Source organism: Tamandua tetradactyla, chromosome 10, assembly GCF_023851605.1.
Source record: "Tamandua tetradactyla isolate mTamTet1 chromosome 10, mTamTet1.pri, whole genome shotgun sequence".
Lineage (NCBI taxonomy): Eukaryota > Metazoa > Chordata > Mammalia > Pilosa > Myrmecophagidae > Tamandua > Tamandua tetradactyla.
The window spans coordinates 65317202-65343527 of NC_135336.1; the positions used below are offsets into that span (position 1 = coordinate 65317202).

The 26326-nt window shown below is 39.9% G+C and overlaps 1 protein-coding gene and 1 long non-coding RNA gene across 2 annotated transcripts in view; one reads left to right on the forward strand and one right to left on the reverse strand.

Annotated features, from left to right (window-relative positions):
* The window catches only part of GBE1 (1,4-alpha-glucan branching enzyme 1), a 344340-nt gene that overhangs the window by 165960 nt on the left and 152054 nt on the right, over positions 1–26326 (forward strand). Inside the window, exon 7 of the mRNA XM_077118703.1 lies at positions 4205–4414. Coding sequence (XP_076974818.1) covers positions 4205–4414 — 210 coding nt within the window. The remainder of the gene's footprint in view (positions 1–4204; positions 4415–26326) is intronic.
* Positions 51–9058, reverse strand: LOC143648519 (uncharacterized). The gene is made up of 3 exons (XR_013158596.1): positions 8959–9058; positions 817–994; positions 51–178 (listed from the first exon to the last, which is right to left on the reverse strand). It is a non-coding gene; the product is annotated as an uncharacterized LOC143648519 (long non-coding RNA).

Consider the following 26326-nt stretch of genomic DNA (forward strand, 5'->3'; position numbering starts at 1 on the left):
TCATTTTTATTTTGAGCAGAAATAAACAATAACAGCAAATGTTTGCTTTTTATTTCAAATGTTTATTTTTTATTGAACATTGGTTTGTAACCGATTTAAAGGTTAACAGACTTGAAGCTGAGCACTTTCTTTTAGTAAAGTCATATTCTCCATTTCCATCTGGCCTTGGAGGTTGCTCCTGTCAAATCAAAGATACATTTTAAGAACTTAGAAAAGAGAGACATTAATTATTAAAAGAAAACAATTTGTAACTTGGGTAATGCTGTATGCTGAGACAAAAGTGCCTGAGAAAGAGGCAGTTTATTTAGCAAATATAATGAGGTTACACAAAGAAAAATATGATCAGTTAAGCAAAAACAATAAGCAAAGCAAGCCTTATAAGGGGATGATGCAATGCTAAGTAACAAAACATATTGATCTTCAATAAAAGCCCTGGTTTTATGGAGATCAAGATTCAGTTTCAAAAAATGTCAGAATGTCTTAGCAGTTGTACAAGCTTGGAGAGTCTCAGCTAACTTGTCTAACATAATTTAGGCATGTTTGGGTGGTTTCGAGATGTATAGGCAAGTTACCTTTTACTTTAATCATATATAGATAAGTTGGCATTAGCTTTAGATGTGTATGTACAAGTTGTCTCCAGGCCCTTGCCAATCCATTCAATAGCCCTGATTTAATGTTGCTTTCCATGAAATGATTTCTGATAAAGGATATCCAGAAGTTGTCACATGCTTGGAAGTCCAAGCTTTGCTCAGAAAGCCATGTCCTCTGGAAGTCATTATTCTCAGAGCTCTCATCCTTTTCCGGAAAGGAACTTACCCTTGTAGAACGGTGAATGAGGAGGCTTTCAAGAGATAGGACATACACAATCCACAGAGTGGCTGAGCTTCCTCTCAGGTTGAAATCCAAAGAATGTGCTTCTCTAGGGAGAAAGATACCAAGGGCTCCTAGGCAATTGAGGGTGCTGCTGACCTCTATGACCACAAGGAACAAATACCTTCGAAATAATCAGTTGAGCTACATTAGCAAAAGGCATTTGCTATAGGTTTCAACAAAATCATCCTAACAAATTCAAGCATGAACGTGTTGAAACACACATACACACAAGGGCATACTAACCCTATTCAGCCCCCCACCCCATGACATCAACTCATTAACAATATGCATTCATATGCATTCAAGCCACTCACTTAAATATTTATTGAGTTTTAACTATATGCTAGATACCTAGAGATACCGTGATGAGCAAGTTCCAACATTGTCTCTATCTCATGGAGCTTAGAGAGTGGTGATACACAGAAATCAAACAATTATACATAACACAATTTTTACATATAATAAAAACTTAGATGAAAATTACAGTATTCTGAGAGCATATTGTCAGATATCCCAATCAGTTTAAGTCAGATGTGAACTGATATGTGTACTGAAATCTGTAACATGATTACGAGTTTACTAGGGGAAGGGGTAAAGTGAGCAGTAGGTTGAAAGTATGTTAAACATCTGGAAAAGATACTAACCTAGTTACCTGTTTCTCTTTACAGTAGTTCTCCTTGAGTAAGTTGTCTGTGTTTACTGCCTCTAATTTCCCCACTCTTGTTCTTTCCTGAAACCATTCCAAGAAGGCCTTCCATGCCTTCACTGAAATTGCCCATGAAAGGACTGATGAACTTCACATTGTTAAGTCTAATAGTGAATTCTTAGCCCTTAACTGAACTGACAGTTCAGTTAAATGAACTGTCAATAGCATTTAGCATAATTGGTTACTCCCACCTTCTTGGAACTTTTTTTTTTCCTTTGGAAAGAAAAGAACTTCATACTCCCCTGTTCTTGCTCTTTTTTGCACTTCACCTATTGCTTCTTCTCTATTTCCTGTTCTTGCTCCTCTTCACCTTTCTGACCACTAAATTGTAGAGCTCCCAGTCTTCTGTCCTTGGTTTCATTCACCTGTGTAACTATACTCAGTTCGTTATTTCCTTAGCTGTCTTATTTGGTATCATTCTTTCTTATGGCTTAAGTGTGCTCTATATGCGAACTCCCAAATTTAAGTCTTTTGTACTACCCTCTCTTTTGGACTTCAGACAGTTCTATTTGATATTGGAATATCTAAAACACAGCTCAAACTTCACATGCTCAATGTTAAATTCTTGAGCTTCTCTTCCAACTTCTTCCTTCAACCATCTTCCCTAATTCAATAAATAGCATCTCCATCTTCTACTTGTTCAAATCAAATATCTTACCATTATCCTTGATTCTCCCTTTGCTCTTTATCCTTATACTCTAGTTGTCATAAAATCCAGGCACCTATAATTTCAATATATATTCCAAATGTGCCCCTTTCATCTGCCCCTATTGCTGCCAACCTGGCCTAAGTTGCCTTTATCTCTTCTTACCTGGCTTATTTCAATAGCTTTTTAAGTGTTCTCTCTTTTTTTCTTCTTGTTTTCCTTCCCCTTCCCCGATCCTCCTTCCACTAACACACAAACAGTTTTCAACACCTTGGCCAGAGTTATCATTATAAAATGAAAGTCAGATCATATGTCTCTGTTGCTTATAACTATCTAATGATCTCCTATCTCTTTCAGAGTAAAAGCCAAGGACCTCACATTGGTTTATAAAGCCCCATGTGATCTGGACCTTAGCTGAATCTCGGGGTTCATCTTTTTCTTTCTTGACCATTCTTTTCCAGCTACATAGGCTTATTTGCTGTTCTTCAAATATTCCAAGTTCATTCCTGCCTCAACACCCTTGTACACACTTGCTTTCTTTCTGAACACGTTTATCCTTAGATATTCACGTCTTGTTCCTTCATGTCTTTTCTCAAATATTCCCTTCTCCAAGAAACTTTTACTGATGATTCTATTTAAAATAACAAACCACTCCTCCTACCAGGTTATCCTTCATTTTTGTTTAACTCACATACCATCATTTATGATTCTACATATTTTGCTTATTTATTTGTTGTCTCTTCATAGGGGGAGTGATATCTACTTTATTCCCTTCTGTACACCCAGACTATAAAAATGTCATGGCACCTGGTAGGTAGGTAGCTCAGTAAGTATTTTTGAATGAAAAAGTGAATGAAACAGCCTCTTTGAACATTCTGCTTAGAGATACTTAAAGATACCATGATGAGAAAGTGCCAACATTGTATCTGCCTCATGAGAGAACACGAGCCTCGATGGCTGGGATAAGGAGAGGAAGGGGTATGGTACAGTGTCATCAGATAAGGCTAAGGTTATTGGAAGGAGCCGCATTAGGCAGTACAGTAGCCATAATAAGGACTGTGGTCTTCACCCTAGGGCAATGGTAAATCAAGTATGATCATAAGTAGAGAATAGTGTAATTATATTTGCATTTTTAAAAGATAGCTCTTGGTGCCGTGGAGTTGTCTATCAGGACACCTGCTGTAAACCCCAAACTGTACTACGTCGTGAAGAACCAGATGTCGCAGATCCGACCCTCATGGAGAATACTGTCTAACAAGGAAAGGCGACTGTAAATAATCAGAAGTGCTTATTTAAAGGACAGGAAGTTGATGTTATGGAAGACTTTAGTATAGATAGAGATTTTCACATAGGTTTGGAGAGGCCTTCCTCCGGAGAGTAATTTTTGTTTTCTATCTCATGCTGACTAGAAGACTGCTTTCAACAGATACACACATGCATGTGAGCTACCCACTTTTCTGTTTGGGCGCATTCTCTTGGCCCACTGGTACCTGAAGACTTTCTGGCTTGGGAATAGATAAAGGAGCAGTTACCTCAATCAAGGCATGAAGGACACTCAAACACATATTCTGAGAGTCCCGCACCACTCTCCCAACCGTGTAAACTCAAAGAGATGGGCAGTATGTGAACAGAAACCACCATGCTCCCTATTCTAGCTGTGGTTGGAGAAGTAAATAGAAAGCTCTAGAGGATAGAAAGCTGAGTTTTTCTATTTACGTATTCAAATGTGGTTTTTGGTTGGGATATTAAATCTACACTTAATGTCCTGATTTAAATTATGCTTTTTTGAATGAATGCTTTTAAATTTGCTTAATAACAAATGTTATATAACTTGACTTCTTTATAAGGATCATATCACACTGCATGTGTATATTTAAAGTATCTAGTACTGTGCTGGTAAAACAGCTAATGCACAGTAAATGACTGAATGTTTGTTTTGAATATGATGCAATCTTGTTTTTCCTGTTCTTTACCTTTAGCCGTTATGGAACACCGGAAGAGCTGAAAGAACTGGTGGACACAGCTCATGCAATGGGCATTACAGTCCTCTTAGATGTGGTACACAGTCATGCTTCAAAAAATTCAGAAGATGGATTGAATATGTTTGATGGGACAGATTCCTGTTATTTTCATTCTGGACCTAGAGGGCATCATGATCTCTGGGATAGCAGATTGTTTGACTACTCCAGGTAGGTACATATATTATGGAAATGTTTTCTTATTTAAATTTAACTTTAAGGTATTTCACTAATTTCGTTGTAGGCATACTTTTTCACTGTCACTATGTATTATTAATTTGATGTTTTTAATCTTATGAGGAATATTTGATATAATTATATAATTTAGCATTTTTATAGCGCGTGTATTGGCGATGTTATACTAAATTTAAGTATTGTAAATTTTATGCCTGTTAAAATATATTGGTCATCTTTCCATTTAAAAGTATTAACGTGTATCATTTTTAATATCTAAAGACCACTTTAATTGTGATCATATTAATTTAACCATAGCAAGATCTCCTTTTAGTAGAGAAATATAGTGTTTTAAGTTATATTTTAGATCATACTTCACTTTTTGTTATTTTGACATATTACCATGTTTTAATTGCAGCTAAGTTATTAATTTATGCATATAATGATAGTTCACATTTACTTAGTGTAATATGTGTTGGACATAGTATCAAGTATATTAGGTGTGTTAGATACATATTTTCTCTTACTTAATCTGGACAGCAACTCTGCTTGCACACGATAAGTACTATTGTTCTGGCCTTCTTGCAGATAAGTAAACTAAGACTTAGCATTAAGTTGATTTGTTAAGATTAACCACATCTCCGACAAGGGTGTTTTTCGATAATTAAATGCAAATGGATTTACATGGCATATAATTTAAAAATTGAAAATACTATATGTATTATTTATCCTATGTATAGATACAATGAAAATACATTGTCAGACATATAAATTGTAGCACAGTATCAAATAATGGATAGCGAATTTTTTACAATACATACATGTGCAACTGTTAATGAATTTTCTTTTAGCGGTCACATCCTACATGTAAAAACATCCTCATTCCTGGAAACTCACAGTGTTGAAGAATGCTTCAGCAAATATCTCATAAAATGAAGAATTCTAATTTTTCAATGTAAATTAGATGACTTTTTCATGAAAAATTGTTTTGCTTCACTCCTTCTTTAATATTATACATTATTTTAATTTCATAGCCATATAGAAATCACTCATGCCAGATGAGGCAGCATAATATATGAGAAAGGTTACAAGATGAGGAAGCAGGTGGCAGGGTTCCAGGCCTAGCATTAGTCTGACTGATACAAATTGATTAATCATATTGGTTCCCTAATTTTTCACGAGGAGTTAGAGTTTTGGGGCTAATTCATTTCCATCTGTAAAGGTATTTTTGTATTTGTTTCACATTTCTGAATTTTTATTTTATTATACTATGGATTTATAACAAATAAAATGGACTGAGCCTGTGCTAATATCGTGATGTAGACCCTACCATTACATTACTGAGTAAATCTCTTATAGTAGAATGTGGACTAGGAATACAGGTAATTGAGCTTTCTGCTTCAGATCCACATGAATGACAGTTGACTATTCTATAGAACTCTGCCCTACAAAAGAAATACTTTCCAATGTTTCAGTTTTCATTTTATAGAAAATTCTTTATTTTGTTAAAATATTTCGTATCATGTATTTTTTTCTGTACCATGACCTTTCAAAGTATATTTAAAGTTATCCAATTTTCTAAAGACAGGGAGCATATATAATTTTTCTCAAGAATATTTTTTAATAGAAACTGAGACATACTTAACATTTTCATTTGATAGTTGGTTTCTTTTTTTATTTAACTATTAATCTTTCTCCGGTGATCACTTTTGGTAAATAATATATGGAATGGTTTTAGCTTATTAATATCTTATGACTAATTTTTGTTTTTATCTGCACTGTTCCATATAGGGTTAGTCCTCTGTAAATATGGATTTGAAATGGATTTCTTTTAGGGATGCATGGGTGGTTCAGTGATAGAATGCTTGCATTCTATGCAGGAGACCTGGGTTCGATTCCTGGACTACGCACCTATTCCAAGTGTATGACCAACATCTACATTTTCTAATTTTTATAGAATTGGAATTTTCTATGTGAGTTTATTCCATTGCTTATGCCATCATTAAATAGTATAGATAAAATCTTAGCAAGCCAGTTTATATAACCTCGTGTAAGCAAATGCTTCTTTAATAAGTAGGTTTTTGAATAAATGAAATGGTAAGGATTCCAGAATTCCCTGGATTATTTTCTCAATACCTATGGACTAAGAGCATAGCTCCAAGAATGAGAGTTCCAAAAGACAGTAAGGGCAGGCTTCCGGTTTCTTAAGGAATAGGTCTGGAAACTGGTATAGTGCTATTTCTGCTGTAAGCTATTGGTTAGTCAGTCATATATTTAAAGGAGTGGGTCATGGACCTCATCTTTTAGTGAGATAAATTTTAGGGTTATGTTTTAAAATTGTAGCATCGAACAACTTTTGCCCACATAAAATGAAGATGCTGTTCCCCTAATTCAAAAGAGATGTACTGAAATACCCATCTATTTTGAGATAGTATTACTTTCCTTAGCCATATTTGTATCTTATAGAGTTATGGCTGAAATAAGCAATTATTTAAAAATATATAAAATAATAATGTCATTATAAAGAATTAGAAATTGTGGAAAAGGCACACAAAGTCCAAAATATAAATTATTATTCTTTGTAAATGTGCATAACACATTTCATTTAGTTGTGTGTGTACATATTAAGCATCACTTACATGTATATATAGATGCACATGTAAACCCAAGCCTTCATTTTTATCCTCTGCAAATGAGAGCTACACAGCCTGCAATTTTGGGTTTGTTCCTTATCCAGAGGAAATCAGAAACTACAATTTATATTTAAAGTGTATGGCCTTTTTCATCCCTTACGTTGATCTGTTGATTAATATTAAAATCCATTCAAGTGAACATAAAAAATAATACATGGTTTGCTTAAGGCCCAAGGCTCTTGTTTGAAAACTTTTTGTCGTAACTTTCAAATTATTATATTTACTGTTGATAAAAAAAATTGACCTTATTTAGAAGCAGCACCTATAGAGATAGGTTGCTGATGCTCATTTTCATCCCATCTTTATGTCAAAACCCGTCACCATCTATAATATCTGATTCAAGTGCCATCATCAAAATTATTGGAATTTAAGCTCTCATACTGAGTAATGCCAGAGATTCTCACTGTGCTATTTCATTACCAGCTATGAATAAATTTCCAATCAGGAGCTGCCCATGTTTTAATTTTCTGTCTACTCAGCTGAACTGCCTTCTAGCTCTGCTAAATTACTGATGACAGTTCATAACAGAGATTGGCTTGTCCTTTCTTTAATTGGTAAAGAGTACTTTCTGACAAACCTGTCACCCATAAGTTTCTGGAGTTTCCAGGGTGAGAAATAACAGATATAATTTAATGGTTCAATTTTAAATTCTATTTTGCATATGCCTTTGGCACTATATCAATGCACTTGATAAAGCAACAAGACAACTGCATATTTGTTGAGCTAGAACAATTATGCCTTAGCCGTAACTAAATCTTTCAAATGAGTTTAATTTTTCTTTTTTGAGGGAAAAAAATTCATTTCTTTCAAAGCTAAGCTATTGAATATCAAGGGAAATAATTTAGTAGAGCCAATATTCATTTTTAACCTAAACCTTACTTTTGGGTACAAAATTAGTGTAATCTTTTCCATCAGCACAGGTTCATAATGTGAGGACAATTAAGCTAGGAAATATTTTACTCTTATCCTGAGTTAATAAGGTTCCTTTAAGAAACATAAGTGAATCCAGTTTTCTCTTTTAGGGTCCTAGCTACATGGAATAAAATACTGTGTAGTTATTATAAATAACATTTAGCATTTATTAACCACATTGGTCCTTGTCTCCCAGTTAGAATGTAGAATGAAACTCATGACAGCTTTACTGTCTTGAGGCAAGCTTTTGGATTTTAATAGTCTATGATTTTAATCTTAATGTTTTTGTTTAAAAGGTGTGGAATTTCACTCAATATTGTCTCTCCTCTCTCTGCTTATGTTAGGATTCTTATCTAAGGTATTCGTTGTCTTTTTTTTTTTTTTTTTGGGTACATGGTCTGGGAAGTGAACTCTCAGATGTCTTTTGTCCTATAACACTGCTAAAATTCTGTCTGTGTACGTGCATGTCTGTGTATTTGTGAGAGTTCAAGCTAGGGATACCAATATTGTGTACTTTAATGTTTATTTCTTTGTAATGTGCTATTTTGAGGTTCTCCTCATATCTTTCTGTATATATTTTTCAGATTTTTTTTTTTTTTTTGGTTAACATGGGACTTAAACTTAACATCCTAAATCTATAACAATTGCTTTTAATTTGATACCAACTTATCTTCAGTAGCATGCACATATAATTTTCCTATACTCCCACCCCCTCACCTTCTTGTTGTACTTCTTACAAATTATATATATATATATATATATATATATATATATATGTGGGCTTTGTTGTTGTTTATTAGAGAAGTTGTGAGTTTACAGAACAATTATGCATAAAATACAGGATTCCCATACACCACCTGTATTAGTTAGGGTCCTCTAGAGAAACAGAATCAACAGGGAACACTTGCAAATATAAAATTTATGAAAGTGTCTCACGTGACCGTAGGAACGCAGAGTCCAAAATCCACAGGGCAGGCTGCGAAGCCGATGACTCCAATGGATAGCCTGGACGCACTCCACAGGAGAGGCTCACCAGCCAAAGCAGGAATGGAACCTGTCTCCTCTGAGTCCTCCTTAAAAGGCTTCCCATGATTGCATTTAGCATCACTAATTGCAGAAGACACTCCCCTTTGGCTGATTACAAATGGAATCAGCTGTGGATGTAGCTGACGTGATCATGACCTAATCCTATGAAATGTCCTCATTGCAACAGACAGGCCAGCGCTTGCCCAATCAGATGACCAGGTACCACAACTTGGCCAAGTTGACACCTGTCCCTAACCATGACACCACCCTATTATTAACACCATGCATTGGTGTAGAACACTTGTTATGATTGATGATAACACATTTTTGTATTTGTACTATTAACTATAGTCCATGGCTTAACTTAGGGTTCATTGTTTATATAGTATAGTTCCATGGATTTTTTTTTTTTTTACCATATATACAATCTGACATTTACCCTTTTAATCAGCTAAGATATACATATTTCAGTGCTGTTAATTATGTTCAAAATGATTTGCTTCCACCACCATCGTACATTACCAAGCTGGTGGCAATGTAAAATGGTTCAGCTGCTTTGGAAGACAGTTTGGTGGTTCCTCAGAAACTAAGTATTGAAAAACCATGTGAACTGGAAAATTATATCTTTATACCTTGTATGTCACAAACCATAGATTTGTCAAAACACTTTTTTATTTTATTTTATTTTATTTTTTTACATGGCCAGGTATCAGGAACCAAACCTGGGTCTCCGGTATGGCAGGCGAGAACTCTGCCACTGAGCCACCATTGCCCTCCCAGATTTGCCATAACCATTTATATATTTTCACTTTAGAACCTGGAAGAAGAGAAAATGGAGCTATAGACTGAAAAATATTATAATTATCAAAATCGTTATTACCTTTACTGGTGTTCTCTATTTCTTTATACCAGTTTAATCCACTATCTGGTATCCTTTCCTTTCAGTTGGAAAAACTCCCTTTACCTTTGTTTGTAAGCAGTTATAATGGTGACCAGCTCCTTAAGCTTTTGTTTAACTTTTAACTTAACATCTAAATCTCCCCCTTATTCTTGAAAGACTGTTTGCTCCCAGATCCATAATTCTTTCAGCCCCTTAAATATTTTATCCCTCCATCTTCTTTCCTCCCTGGTTTCTGACAAGAAATTAGTAGTTACTTTTATTAGAACTCACATGTACATAATAAGTTGCTTTTCTCATGCAGCTTTCAGAAGTCTCTGTCTGTCTTTGGCATTTATAATTTATCTACCATGTGTCTGAGCATGGTTTTCTTTGAGTTTATCCTGTTTGAGGCTCGTTGGGTTTCTGGAATGTGTATATTCACATCTTTTGTTAAATTTTGGGTTTCCTGCAATTATTTCTTTGAATATTCCTTCTGTCCTTTTCTGTCTTTCTTCTCCCCTGGGATTCCTGTCATGTGAATTTTGGTATACCTGATGGTGCCCCACATACCTTTTAGGTTCTGTGTATTCTTTTCGTTCTTTATTTTTTTCTGTCCCTCGTCTGAATCATTGCCGCTTTCTTGTTTTAGACGTCACTGATTCTTTCTTATGCCAGCTCCAATCTACTGTTGAAAACCAAAAGAGAATTTTTCATTTCAGTTATTTCGGTCTTCAACTCAAACATTTCAGTTCTGTGCCTTTTAAAAATGTCTCTCTCTTTATTGATATTTTCACATTTTTCATTCATCATTTTTGTGATATCTTTTTGCTCTTTCTCTATGGTTTCTTTTATCTCTTTGAGCATACAGAGGAGCCATTTAAAAAAGACAAACAAGCAAAAAAAACAACTTACTCTAGACCTTTAGAATAGTCTGTATTTGTTCAGCTTTTCTCACCTCTTCTTAGTCAATTTCTAGCTGGATATTCAGTACAGTTTTTAAGATTACACTTTTTTTTTCGATTGTTTCATCTCCAGCAGATAGCTTCCTTTCCTTCTCCGGGAATCTTGATCTATATGAAACAGGTTTTTTGAAGAATTTTTCCCTCAGCTCCTGTGATTTCTTTAAATTCTCTCCCTAATGTAGTATGCCCGTTCCCTTATACTCTTCAGTTCTAGGACCTGGTCTGTCTACAGCAGCTCAGTTCCCTGCGCTGCCCCCACCCTCAGGTGGTCCCACCGTCAGAGAACGGATTGAGTGTGCACACCTCTGGGCAACAGTTCTTCTGTGGTCTCTCTCTCTCTCTTTCTGTTTCTAGTTCTTTCTCTCTCTCTCTCTCTCTCTCTCTCTCTCTCTTCGTCCCCCCTTGGGGACCATTTTGTATGTGGCATACCTCAGCTGCTTGTGCTGGTATGTACCCTGGGTCTCTGTGTGCTTGTGGTCCTGTACCTGGCTATGTGAGAGTTTCTAACTTGCTGCTGTAAGTGGTACTGTAGTCTGTATCAGAGGCAGGAGGGACCCATGCTGTGCTGTTTCTGTATGACTCTCAGGTTGTGTGGGACTGAATGAGGGGGAAGGCTTCAGACTGGAGAATCCTGGAAGAAAATTTCCTACCTAATCTTGGAAATTGTTTTTCTTTTTCTTTGACTCAGCATTTGTGGAGTCCTCCTTCAATCTCTTTCTACTCCAGAATGTTCTTTTACTGGTTGATTCAAAGGGAAAACTTCCAGGAGATGCCTTACATTACTTTTATTATAATTTTTATAATAAAATAATAATTATTTGAACATAATTATAATTAACTCTAATAAAATAATTGTATTGATATTGTTTTTCTCTACCTACTTACACAAATAAAATTAAAACTTCCTATTCTTTTAAAACAGAGAAATTTTGATATGAACTTTATCATAGGCCAACTTTCAAAAATTGCTAGAAACTATGATGTGTGGTTTTCTTTCTACCCATAAAAGGTAAATTTTAAACATATATGAAACTAGAGAGACTATTAAATGAAATTCAGTATGACAGTTTCAGCAAATCTCAATGCAAAGCCCATCATTTTTCACCTTTGCAGTTTATTCAATCTGGATATTATTGTACTTTTTTGCTTTTTACTAGCTTTATTGAGGTGTAATAGAATACCATAAATTACACATATTTGAAGTGCAAGTTTATTTAAGTGTTGGCATATGTATAAATCTCTGAAACTTTCACCACAATCGAGGTGATGGATCTATCTGTCATACCAAAGGTTTTCTATACCCCTTGGTAATTTTTCCCACCTGCCCCCCTCCATCTTCCCTGCATAGTTGTTTTAGTTTCCTAGCCTGCTCAAGGCAAATACCATGAAATGAGTTGGCTTTAGTAATGAGAATTTATTAGCTTAAAGTTTTGTTTGCTGTTATTGTTGTTTTAATTTTTTTTTGGGGGGGGGGAATCAAAATGAATCAAATGGGGTCTCCCACATGAAAGGCAGTCATTCTACCACTAAACCACCCATACACCCTTTGATTACGGTTTTAAGGCCATGAAAATGTCCAAATCAAGGCATCAACAAGGCAACACTTTCTTCCCAAAGACTGGCTGGTAGCTACCCTTGGCTCTTCTACCACATGGCAAGGCAGATGGTGGCATCTCCTAGTTTCTCACTTCTCTTTTGGGTTTCATTGCTTCCAGCTTCTTACTTCATGTCTTTCTCTTTTTGTTTGAATTTCATTCCATTTATAAAAGATTCCGGTAATAGGATTAAGGCTCATCCTGATTGAAGTGGGGCACAACTAAACTTAAGTAACCTCGTCGAAAGGTCCTACTTAAAATGGGTTCAATCTAGAGAAATAGATTAGATTTAAGAACATGTTTTTCTGGGGTACACACAACTTCAGGCTAGTAATCATGATCTGTTTTCTGTCACTATAGATTCATTTGTGTTTTCTTGAATTTTGTATAAATGGAATCAGTAGAATGTACTTTAAAAATGTTTATTAATTTGAAAATTTAAAAAAATATATGACAACAAGGAAACACAAACATTCTTAACATATGATCATTCTGTTCTACATATATAATCAGTAATTCACAATATCATCACATAGTTGCATATTCATCATCATGATCATTTCTTAGAACATTTGCATCAATTCAGGAAAAGAACTAAAAAGACAACAGGAAAAAATTCATACATACCATACCCCTTACCCCTCCCTTTCTTTTAGAATGTGTTTTTTAATGTGGCTTCTCTTACTCAAAATGATTATTTTAAGATTCATCCCTGTTGGAGTGAGGTGAGTGTTAATTTCTCATTTATTTTATTGCTAAGTATTGTGTTCCATTGTATGGATAAACCACAATTTCCTAGCTATTCATTTGTTGAAAGGCTTTTAGGTTGTTTGCAGTGTTTGGCCATTACAAATAAAGCTGCTGCTATGTACATTCCTATATAAGTCTTTGATTGGACAAATGCTTTCATTTATCTGGAGTTAAGATACCAAGGAGTGGATTGTTTAATGAGCAGGTGTATGCTTAATGTTTTGAAATATTGCTACACTGAAAAAAATTGTTCCATTTTATATTCTTACCAGTAGTTGAGTGTTTCATTTCCTTCACATCCTCAGCAACGCTCTATGTAATCTGTCTTCTAAATTTTTTAGCTATTTTAATACATGTATGATAGTATCTTGTTTTTAAACTTACATTGGCCCTAATGAATAATGATATTGAGTGTATTTTCATGTGCCAATTTGCCATTAATAAAACTTCTGTTATGAAGTATCTGTTTTAATGTTTTGTACATTTTTTAATTAGGTTGTTTGTTTTCTTGTTGTTAAATTTTGAGAGTTTATATATTCTGGATGCCAATGCTTTAACAGCTATCCAATTTTTTTTTTTTTTTCCCAGCCTGGGACTTGTTTATTCATTCTGTTCTTTAGTTATGATGAACAGGTAATTTTAAATTTGGTTAAGTCCATTTTATCAGGTTATTATTTTATGGATTGTACTTTTGCTGTTTTATCCAATAAATCTTTGTCTAACTGAAGGTGACACGGGTCTTATCATATGTTTTCTTCTAGAAGCCTAACAGTTTTAGGATTGACATTTGGGGTGTGATCCATTTTGCATTTGCTTTGCAAATGATACAGAGCATAAAGGTTTTTGTTTTTTTTTTGAATGTGTATACCTAGTTGTTTCGACAAATTTGTTGAAAACAAGATCCTTTCTCCATTGAATTGCCTTTTACCTTTGTCAACAATGAGAGATCCATTTGTATTTCGACTCTATTTCATTCTGTTGATCTGTTTGCTATATTTGCGTGAGCATTACTCTGTGTGACTTACTCTGCCTTGTAATAAGTTTTGATTCATTTATACTTAGTCCTCTAATTTTGTTCTTATTTTTCATTGTTTTTGCTAATCCAGGTCCTTGCATTTCCGTATGAATTTCAGAATAGGCTTGTCAATTTCTACAAAAAAAAAAAAAAAAGAACCAGTTTAAAGATCAATTGGGAAGAAATGGCATCTTAACAATGTTAAGCTGTCTTACCCATAAACGTGGTATATTTCTCTATTTATTTAGATTTTCTTTAATTCATCTTTGAATGTTTTCTAGTTTTCATTGTACAAGTTTCACACCTATTTTGTCATATATACGCATAAGTAGTCACATTTTTCTTTTTTTCTTGGTTGCTAATTGTGCTTTTATTGATGTATTTTCCATTATAGTTCTTAACTATGTGGGAATTTCACCACTCCTGATATCATCTATAATGTTATGATGATAGAGGCCATCAGCATTGCTTTTCACAGACTGGTTAGTCCCCAGAATCTCTTTAATGTTTCCAGAATGTTCTTTACCTAAATAATGATGTTGCACCTGTCAGGCAATGTTGTATAGCTCTTCAAAAGTGATATTTCTACTGTGTTTAATGTTTTTCTGCTTCTTCATGTCTCTGGGTGGTCGTAAGGGCTTTGATGTTCAGGCAGAAGTAGAACAGTCAGGGCCTGTCTGTTCTGAATGCTCAGTTTTACCCTAATCTTAGACCCTTCCAAACCAAGACAGTTGTCTTGGCAATGTCAACACGAAACCATTTTTGGAGACTGACCCAGGGGCTTAATATTTGGGGCCAAAGTTGAGGAGGCACCAACTTCCCTACTGGTTCATCTCATGTATGTGATTTTTGATCTTGTTGGGAGTGAACGTGGGTGACATGGTGGAGACAGCTGGTGTCAGGTAAACCTGCATGCAGGACAACTCAAGAAATTTATATTGGGTAGCTGATGGCTGGTTAGCTGATGGCTGTGGGTAAGTGGCCATACTGAGTCAGTCACACAGACACAGAGCACACAGCACACAGCACACAGCACACAACTCAGGAGACAACCCTCAGGGGTGAGTGGAAGATGTCTGCTTTTTTGAGGAGGTGCACAGGCTTATATAGGTTGGGAGCATGCAGGGACACGTGGCAGGCTGGGATTGGTCACTGTTGTTGCTAGGGTGGAGGGCAGATTTAAGGTCAGCCATTTTGTGTTGCCTTGCATCAGCCACGGCAGCCATGTGAGTGATATTTTATGGCTTCTCCAACAATTCCTCCTTTTTTGTTTTTTAGCTTTCAGGGTAACTGTGCCTGTCTTAGGTTGCCTCCTCTGGAGGTCTTACCCATCTTTGGCTACCAGCTAAGCCACCGGAAGTGAGGGGCAGCAGCGCCTGTCTTACGTTGCCTCCCCAGGAGGTCTTACCCGTCACTGGCTGCCTGCTGATCATCACACAGGAGGACTGAGATGCACAGCTTAGGTTGGCTATTATGGAGACCATGGATATGCAGGCAATGCTACTTTATGACAAAGCCAAAGCCCAGACAATGGGAGTGCATGTGGGAGGGGGTAGGCCAAAAACCACCGGTATTCGGGAGGGCGATGGGGGCCTGAAGGAGCCCGAGGACTCCCTTGGGACTCAGGGTTACACAGCAGCTGGTGGGAGAGCAGGGGGGAAGGGTGCACAGGGGGTTGTTGACGGCAGCTCACGATAAAATCTTCAACTTCTCCAGCGCTTAATTCCCTCTCAGCCGCATCTGCAATGAATCTTAAACAAACGATTTAGTAGGCATTGATGCAACAGGCCTTCAAGCTAGGGGGTTTGTCATACTTTGGTTACAGCATCATTGTACATAGAGCTAGGGGAAGGAATAGGTTGATATTGCTGCATAAGCACCGTAAGGTGGAGATCATTAACTCGTGCTTTAACGAAAGCTAGGAGGTGCTTAATTACACATGATCCTATAGATATCAGGAGAAGGAGGATGAAAAGGGTCCCAGAATAGAAGAGATTAGGGTGGTTAGCCATGGAGATTTATAGAATAATTGTTGGTTCCAGGTCTCTTGGGCGTCCCGCTCATGCTTACGGATCACAAGTCCTTCCCTGAGTTTGGTCATGGACTCCTTAATTACACCTGAATGATTGGTGTAAAAACAACATTCCTTGCCTAAGGTGGCACAGAGTCCTCCTTGCTTGAGGAAAAGCAGGTCTAAGCCTCTCCTGTTTTGGAGAACGACTTCTGATAGGAACGTAAGGGATTTTTCGAGGTGGGTGATGGAGCTTTCAATGTGGGTTAGGTCTTCGTCTACCGCAGCTCTTAAGCTGGAGAGGCCTTGTTGTTGGAGGGTGATAGAGGCTATGCTGGCGCCTAGGCCAGCTATGCCGAAAAGAGAGGCAAGAGTAATGGCCGTGACGAGTTCTCTTTTTTCTCTTAGCATGGCTGGAAGCCGTGCGTCCCAGTATTGATAAAGGTCCTCTTCTTTATGGAAGAGGACATGGGGCAACACAGTCACTAAGACACACAGTTCTCCTGTCTCCGTGAGGGCTTTTATCGCTATACAAGGGGTAAGCCCTGTGGAAGAGCACAGCCATGTCATCCCTACTGGGGGAATATAGTATTTACTGTGTGATGGAGAGGACAATTGAGCACAGACCGTATTCAGGGAGGCAGAGACGTTGCCAATGCAATACCCAAAGTGAAGAACGGATTGCATGGTGAGACCGATTTTTTTGTTAGTCCAAGGACATTGGGAGGGATCGTCTTCATGGGAAGTAGTAAACGAGGCATTAATAGCTATGGCATCATAATAAGGAGGCTAGGCGGTGACACACAGCCAACAACTGTGAGTAAGGTTAGGAAAGGAGGAGTTCAATGAAAGGAAGGCTGCTTGGAGCACTGGCCAGAGTGGGGTAGAGGGGTGGGGGCAGAGGAAGAGCTTGTTTTGTTTAAGGGCGATAGTGTTGAGATGGGAGGGGGATTGGGAGAAGGAACAGCCTGAAGCAGGGGTACGAGTACTCTATTGGGCCCAGTGGCAGATGTCTGCTGCATTGCTTCCTTTTTTATTACGATAAGACCCCCTGGGTCTACCCCATACAAGTAATATCTGAAGCCCCATGTTCAGCCGATCAGGCAAGAGGGATCAGTAGGGAGCTGTATGGTAAGGTTCAGTTTTTCACAGTTTGATTTATCGTATAGATGATTGATGGAGTGGTCGCTGGGTTTGCATCCAAAAGGGGTCCATGTTAGAGTTAGGTAACGATCAGTGGAGGGAGGTTTCCAAGTAGTGGCTAGTGTTTCACATCCCCAGTATGCGCAGTAGTATTGGTTGGGAGCATTGCAATATCGTTTTCCAGGGTTTGAGGACAGGCACATGTAGTATTGGGCTTGTTAAGGCATGGTGTGCCCTCTGGAAGCAGAACTAGATCACAGGCATAAACAAGGAAGGAGCGGCGGCCTGTTGTAACCTGGGTCTGCACGATTTTGGAATCTTCCCATCGTGCTAGGGTCCATTTCCAAGGCTGGTGGGGGTTGGAAGAGAAGGGTGTATATTGGAGGGAGGCATCGGGGAGAAGCAGAAGCAAGAACGAGAGGAGAGAGAATGGTGAAAAGGTTGAAAAAGATACTTGCGGTTCATGTTGACGCAGGGTTTGCGGGAGCTCGTCCATTAGACACGGTGGGCTTGATCAGCCGACTAGGGATCCACAGGGGCTGGTCTGCGTTTTCTGGAAAGACAAGCAAAACCTCACCCTTGGGTTAAGAGTGGGTGTGGACCCTTCCACGCGTTTGTTAGTGGGTCCCTCCACGTAACCAGAGGGACGGGTGTAGGCACCTCCCGAAGGCTGGCCCAGTGCTTTACCGCGGGTGAGCACTGGTGAGCATCAAAGGTCAGAAAGTTTAAGGTGACGAGGGCCTTGTTGAGACAATCCCGGGGGCACCCAACTGGGAATTGCTTCTCCAGTTTTTTATTTGCTGTTTGAGTATATGATTTGTGCACTCAACTATGGCTGGTCCTTGGGGGTTGTAGGGAAAGCCAGTTTTGTGAGTTATGTGTCAATCAGCACAAAACTGCTGGAAAGCCTTTGATGAGTAACAAGGCCCATTGTCTGTTTTTATAGCCGATGGTACCCCCATAGTATTGAATACTTGGAGGCAGGTGGAGATGGCATGTTTTGCCTTTTCTCCAGAGAGGGCGGAAGCATGGACAAATTTGGAGTATGCATCCACAATGACATGAAGATACTTGAAACTACCAAAGCCAGGGGAGTGTGTAACGTCCATTTGCCAGATGGCATTAGGTTGTAGGCCATGTGGATTTACTCCCTGTGGTTGTAGCAGGCCTATCAGAAGAAGGGGTCCACACTGAGTGCAAATATGTGTGAAGTGTTTGCACTGTTGCGCAGAAAGTGAGGGGAAAAGCTGTTGAAGGGATTGTGCTGACGTGAAATTTAGCATGGAGTACACGGGCCTGGTCGATGTCATAGCTCAAGACATGGACCGTGAGCGCGGAGTTCGCAGTAGCATTACCCTCAGCTAGGGTTCCGGGGAGCTCAGTGTGTGACTGAATGTGCTGAATGAACCAGGGAAATGCACGGTTTTCCAGGATGTCTCTCGTGGCAATAAGCATGTCATCTTGGAGAGACATCTTGTTTTAAGAACTGCATGTGGCAGTGCCCTGATGGTTTGGGCTGCATATGCACTATTTGTGAAGATGTTTAACGAGGAGTTTTGGTGGTGAAGGAAAACCAAGAGGAGGGCATAAAGCTCCCCCTGCTGTATGAGCCGGAGTGTGGGTGTACCTCAACAGTATTTGGAGTACCAGCTTGCTTAAAGACGATAGAGCTGTGAGTCATTTGCATCTGTAAAAACAAGGGGGGCCTCCCTGTCTGTGTGGGACATGACTCCCAGGGGTGTGGACCTTCCTGGCAATGTGGGACAGAGATCCTGGAATGAGCTGAGACTCAGCATCAAAGGACTGAGAAAAACCCTAGAATGAGCTGAGAATTAACATCAAGGGATTGAGAGAAACTTCTCGACCAAAAAGGGGGAAGAGTAAAATGAGGCAAAGTGTCAATGGCTGAGAGATTCCAAACAGAGTCGAGAGGTTTTCCTGGAGGTTATTCTTGCACATTAAGTAGATATCACCTTGTTGTTCAGGATGTAGTGGAGAGGCTGGAGGGAATTGCCTGAAAATGTAGTGCTGTGTTCCAGTACCCATGTTTCTTGATGATGATTGAACAATGATATAGCACTCACAATGAGACTCTGTGAATGTGAAAACCTTATGTCTGATGCTCCTTTTAGCTACTATATAAACAGAAGAGTAGAACATATGGAATAAAAATAAATAATAGGGGAAACAAATGTTAAAATAAATTCAGTTTGAAATAGTGGTAAATGAAAGCGAGGGGTAAGGGATATGGTATGTATAGTCTTTTTTTTCTCTATTATCATTTTATTTCTTTTTCTGTTTTCTTTTTATTTCTGTTTCTAAATCGATGCAAATGTACTAAGAAATGATGAATATGCAACTATGTGATGATATTAAGAATTACTGATTATATATGTAGAATGGAATGATATCTAAATGTTTTGTTTGTTAATTTTTAATTAATAAAAAAGTTTAAAAAACAAAACAAACAAACAAACAAAAAACAAGTGGGGCATTGGGGATGGGCTTGGAGGTGGGAAATGCATGTGAGCTGAGGACAAAGGGAAGAAGGGTCATGGATGTGATGAGTTTGTGTTTGGGCTACCAACAATATGGTAGCCGTGTGTAATGGCTGAAGGATGGGGGAGTCCTGGCTGCGGGGATCCGATTTTCTCCATCTGGGCGTTAATATTACAGAGGTCATGAATGAAATGCCATTTGCCAGTTTTCTTTTCTATTTTCCCAGTGTAGCTGGGAAGAAGAATTTGCACATTGAGGTTGGATTGGCAAAGGTGATTAATTTGTTCCATAGTAAAGGGGAGAACTAATGTATCGGGCTCTAAGCTGAACATGCGGACGGCTGTTGTCCGAAGTTTTCTCCCAAGAATACAGACTGTGTCCTGGTAAGGAGTGATCTTTCCCAGAGAAGTGAGTGCCAAATGCACCCACAAAAGCAGCCCATCTTGGTAAAGGAGGCCTGTAGGTGTCCCCGGGATATTGATAACTAGGGCCAAGAGAGGGCACTCTCAATGGAATCAGGCAAGGCCCATGGCCTTGATTTTGTCATTTATAAGGGATTTGCACATTTGCGCGGGGTCACTAAGAGTACGGTAGCTGGAGGGGTTGGAATCTCCCTGTAGAAGTTCAAACAGGGTCTTAAGTTCGTCAGTAGTGATATTTAGGTGGGGGCACAGCCAATTAATGTCCCCGCAGACACGTTGGAGCTCATTAAGTGTACATCAGCCTGGGAGGTCCAGCCTAGGGAAGGTGGGTGTGATCTCAACAGTGTTGGTGTAGCCCAGGAATGTGAAGGGGGGGGCAATGTTGAATTTTATCAGGCGCAACGGCAAGCTGTAGCTGTTTAAAATTATCTAATAAAGCTGTAAGACAGTCCAATAAATGACTTGGGTCTGGGTGTACCAAAAGGATATCATCCATGTAATGCACCACCTGACAGTATGACAGAAGCAGGTTAGTAGCAACAAAGACATGAATCTGACACATCGCCGGGATGTTTTTCATTCCCTGAGGAAGGACCTTACATTGGAACGTCTGATGAGGAGTGGCGTTGTTAATTGTAGGGACTGAAAAAGCAAAATAAGGGAGGTCCTCTTCATGGAGAGGAATAGAAAAGAAACAGCCTTTGATGTCAATGGCAACAATATGGTAGCCATTTGTAATGGCTGAAGGATGGGGGAGTCCTGGCTGCAGGGATCTGATTTTCTCCATCTGGGCGTTAATATTACAGAGGTCATGAATGAAACACCATTTGCCAGTTTTCTTTTTAATTACAAAAACTGGTGAATTGTGAGGACTGATGGAAGGCTCAGTGTGTCCAAGGGAAAGCTGTTCCTGGACAAGGGAGTGCAGGCTGGTAAGTTTTTCTCGAGGCAGTGCCCACTGCTCTGTCCAAATAGGGGCAGTTGTTAGCCACCGTAACTTGATGGGCACTGGCTTGGTGACCCAAAATTGGGTCAGACGAGCAGTGGCATCTATGCTTGGGGGTGGACCACAGGGTGGGATGTAAGAACAGCGCTAAGCTTTGGGAGGACATCCTGGCCCCAGAGTGGGTAAGTTAGGCTGGGAAGAACCAGCAGGCAAAACGTGCCTGTGGTTCCATAGGGGTCCACCCAGGTTAGGGGGCTCACAAGCTGTTGGGCAGGTTTGAGGCCTCCAACACCCTGCACTAAGGGTCCCAGCTTAAGTTTCCATGAGGGGTCGAGATTTTGGGGCCAAAGGATGGAAACTTCGGCCCCAGTGTCAAGTTGACCAGTAATGGCCTTGCCCTAAACTGCTAGTGTCAGAAAGGCTTTGCTTTGCATGAAGGGAATAGACCAGAGAACTGCGGGGGAGTGCTCCTCTCTTGGGGGTGGGGCTGAGAGGCACCCCGAGATTGGTTTAAAGGTGGCAAGGGGCGACCTTGAGCATCAGAGATAGCCCTGCAATCCTTTTTCCAATGTAATCCACGTTTACATCGGGGATACACAGAGTGTAGGTGGCGGGACCAGAGGGGTTTGTAGGAGGAGTTGGGGGGAAGCATTAAAGGTACAATCGCAAGCATAGTGGCCGGGCTGGTGGCATTGATAACAGGTTCTAGGCCTTCTGGGAGAATGAAGGTGTTCTACAAGGGTGGCGGCAAGAATGGAGGCGCCGTCTTGGGCAGCGGCCACAGGAGCGGAGGCGGCAGCAGCAACAATTGCTGTGGGGGAGAAGGAGGAGATATCTCTACAGACCAGGACCCAACCATCCAGCTCTTGATTGCGAATGGGGGTGATAGCTTGTCTGCAGGGAGCAGTCACCCCTTCCCAAAGGAGTTCCTTGAGAAAGGCAACTTCGGCGGGACCCGCTGACACCTTATGATGTACAGCGTCTTTAACACAGCTGAAAAAGATGGAAAAGGTTTCGTCTGGACCTTGTAGGAGTCCAGCTAATGGAATGGGTTTACCTTGTGGGTTGAGCCTCTGGAAGGTGGATTTTGCAATATTACAGACCTACTCAAAGAGGAGATGGGGGCAGGATGCTTGCACCGAAGGAAGAGACCACTGTCCCGTGCCCTTAAGGGCATCAGGTGGAACTTCAGTGTGACCATTGGTGAGATTACGGACACCAGTTCAATCAGCTTCATCATTATACAATGCGTTCCAGGTAACAAAGTCTCCTATCTCGAGAACAGCGTGGGCAAGGTTTTTCCAGTCTACTGGGCAGTTGTATTCATAGGAGAGATTCTCAAGAAGCATTGAGCGTAAGGGCTATGGAGGCCGTCCTCCTGGACAGCTTCGTGAAGGTTAGAGATGGTCTTGTGATCATACGGGTACCAAGAGAAAGGAAGGGAAGACGTGGGACGAAGATTAAGGGGGAACAGGTGAGGGCGCGGCGCTGCTGCCGAGGGGTGGGGGAGGGAAGGGCATGCACAATGGGAAGGGGGAGGGGCCACAGGAACCGGAAGCACAGGTGGAAACAGGGAGGGGGAGCAGGTTCCTGGCGGCAAGGGAAGGGAAGGAGGAGGGAGCACAACAGGAAGGGAGGGGGTGGAGGCAGGGCCGGCAGGCTGTGGGGCGGGGCTGATCGGCTCAGGGGTGTGGAGAGCAGAAGGGGGAAGGGGACAGGGGTTGTTGATGGAGGCAGCATCTGGGTATGGAGTGTTAGTAGGGGGAAGAGGAGGTAGAGGGGGAGGGGTGGAGGGGGGAGAAGTGAGATCGAAAGAGAGGGAGCAGGTCACAGCAGCCTAGAGGGCTTAGGAGGAGCGGGGAGAGGGGCAGCTATGGTGGTGGCGGCCGCAGGGGGTGAAGGCAAGGAAGGATATAGTGAAGCTACCGTGGAGGAGGAGAACAGTTTGTATGGAGGCGGGGAACACTTGGGTTTGGAAAGGGGAGGCTCAGGTTCAGAAGCAGGTGGAGGTTCGAGTGCAGTGGTGGGGAGGGGAGAGAATGAAGCGGTGTGGCAGGCGAAAGCGAAAGCACTTCAGAAGGGGCTCCCATGAGGCATGCATATATCGCTAGGAAGGTGGAAATGAGACCTAGAGGAAAGGTTTTTCCCTCGTGTTCCTCAGCGGCGCGAACATGCTGAAGGAGTTTGGACCAAGTATTTGAGTCCCATATTGAGGCAGTTTCGAGCCAGGGGTTGGATCACTTAAGGACTTCCCAGTACTCATGCAAGGTTTTCTCAGGGATTTTAACCCACCTTGCAGCCAATAAGGCGTGGATAGCCTGAGCCTGAGGTGTGAAATCAGAGGACGGAGTGTTGCCCATGATAGAGAGAATTTAGAGGGGGCGGTTTACAGAGAAATTGCCGAGGGGGCCACTTGCCAAGAAGGGGGTGGCTGTCACTGAGAACCACTAAAGGGGGCGGCTATCACGGACAACCACTGAAGGGCCCCACGCTGGGCGCCACTTGTTGGGTAGCTGATGGCTGGTTAGCTGATGGCTGGGGGTAAGTGGCCATACTGAGTCAGTCACACAGACACAGAGCACACAGCACACAACTCAGGAGACAACCCTCAGGGGTGAGTGGAAGGCGTCTACTTTATTGAGGAAGTGCACAGGCTTATATAGGCTGGGAGCATGCAGGGACACGTGTTAGGCTGGGATTGGTCACCGTTGTTGCTAGGGTGGAGGGCAGATTTCTGGGATTGGTCACCATTGTTGCTAGGGCAGAGGGCAGATTTCTGGGATTGGTCACCATTGTTGCTAGGGCGGAGGGCAGATTTCTGGGATTGGTCACCGTTGTTGCTAGGGCGGAGGGCAGATTTCTGGGATTGGTCACCGTTGTTGCTAGAGTGGAGGACAGATTTCTGGGATTGGTCACCATTGTTGCTAGGGCGGAGGGCAGATTTCTGGGATTGGTCACCGTTGTTGCTAGAGTGGAGGGCAGATTTCTGGGATTGGTCACCGTTGTTGCTAGGGCAGAGGGCAGATTTAAGGTCAGCCATTTTGTGTTGCCTTGCATCAGCCACGGCAGCCATGTTGACGATATTTTATGGCTTCTCCAACAAATTTACACGTTAGTCTCATCTGAGCCAAAACTCAAAACACATGAACAAAGAAATTGGTATACACATTTTTGATGGTATTGTAAATAGTGTTTTTAAAATTTAAATGTCTGATTGTGTTACATATATAGGAATAAAATTTATTTTGTCATGTTGTTCTCATATCCTGTTAACCCCAAATATTTTTCTAGTAACTTTTTTTGATTTTCTACGTAGATGATCTTTGTCTGCAAGTAAAGGCAAGTTTATTCCATTCCTTTCCAATATGTAAGAGCTTTGTTGCCTTTTTTGCCTACTTGCACTGGCTAGACCTTCCAGTACAATTTTACAATGATGTGATTAGAACACACATCCTAACAAATCAATTTTCAAAGTGATCTGAACATCAGCCAGACATTAATTATTTTATCTGTTCTATTTTTAAATGACTAATCATTTTTGAGTGTTTGAATTTATAATGTGCATAATATATTGCTGAAGTGATAAGTATAAGCGATCAATAAATATATTTATAGAGGAATTGCTGAAAAGTTTTTGTTGATAGGTTACTAAATGGAAAAAGTTTACAAATCACTAAATTTACTTCGGTAAATATAAGGTTAAAACAAGGAATAGTTGTAGTGGTTTGTTAATATGGCCAGAATGCAATGTGCCAGAAATGGGTTGGCTTTTATAAAGGGAATTCATTAAGTTGTAAGTTTGTGGTTCTAAAGCCATAAAAAATATCTAAGCAAGGCATCCAGAAAAATAAAACCTTAATTCAAGAAAGGCTGATGTCTGTCATATGGGAAAGCATGTGGCTGACATCTGCTGGTCCTTGTTCTCAGTTCTGTTGCTTTCAGCTTCTGATGCCAGTGGGTTTCCTTCTTAGTGTCTGTGTGCCTTCACTTAGCTCCTCTGGGACACAACTCTGGGTTCTGGCCTGCTAATATCTCATGGGAAGGCACATAGCAACATCTGCTGGGCTCTGAAGCAACTGTTCTCTGAGCATCCGCATCTCTATCTGTGTCAGCCTTGTCGGCTTTGTTCTTTCTCCAAAATGTGTCCTCTTTTAAAGGATTCTGGTAAACTAATCAAGGCCCACCTTGAATGGCTGAATTTACTTTTCCATCTAATCAAAAGGTCACACCCACGGTTGGGTATGACACTACTCCATAGAAGTAATCTAATCATAATGTCACACTGACAGCTGACTCTATTACACCTCCATGAAAACAATCCAGTCAAAGTTTCCTTCCCACAATACTGAATCAAGATGAAAAGAAACATGGCTGCCCCCACAAGATTGGATCAGGGAAAGGACATGGCTTTTCTGGGGTACATAACAGCTTCCAACTGATACAACAGTATTTTCTAGTGATCAATTCATTCATAAGTTTATTGATTTTTTTTTAGTTCAACAAACATATTAAGTATCTACCATGCATTGTGCCTTTGGGGAAGTGTAGTTTCAGTATGTTTAGTTATATCATAAAACCTTAAATAACATTTATGTTTTTATATTTTTAGATATGTTTTAGAATGTTTAATAGTTTTAATCAAAATGTTTAATTGCATACAGCATCACTTGGATATATAAATATTTGTCCTGTTGCTTTACATTTTTTCACCTATTTTCGGTAATTAAAAGAGAACTTTAGACATAGATTTTACAAACAACTAACTGTTCCAAAGTGAGCAGACAGTTAAAAATTAAACAGTAACTGTCCTTCATTAAGGAAATTCATATCTCACAGATTATTCAGTAGCTTCCAAGAAAGCCAGGTGGCCATAAAAGGTCTTACATTTTTCTTCAATTATATATCTTTTTAATATTTCTTTCTTGTTTAAACCAGGATCTTATTTTAGCACGATTAAGGAAAACAGTTAAATCTACCATTTCAAAGAAAGTAGAGAGTTAGCTTCAAAATTCTGATAGAATAATTCCCTTTTGTAAAAGAGATTAAGAAAGTTGC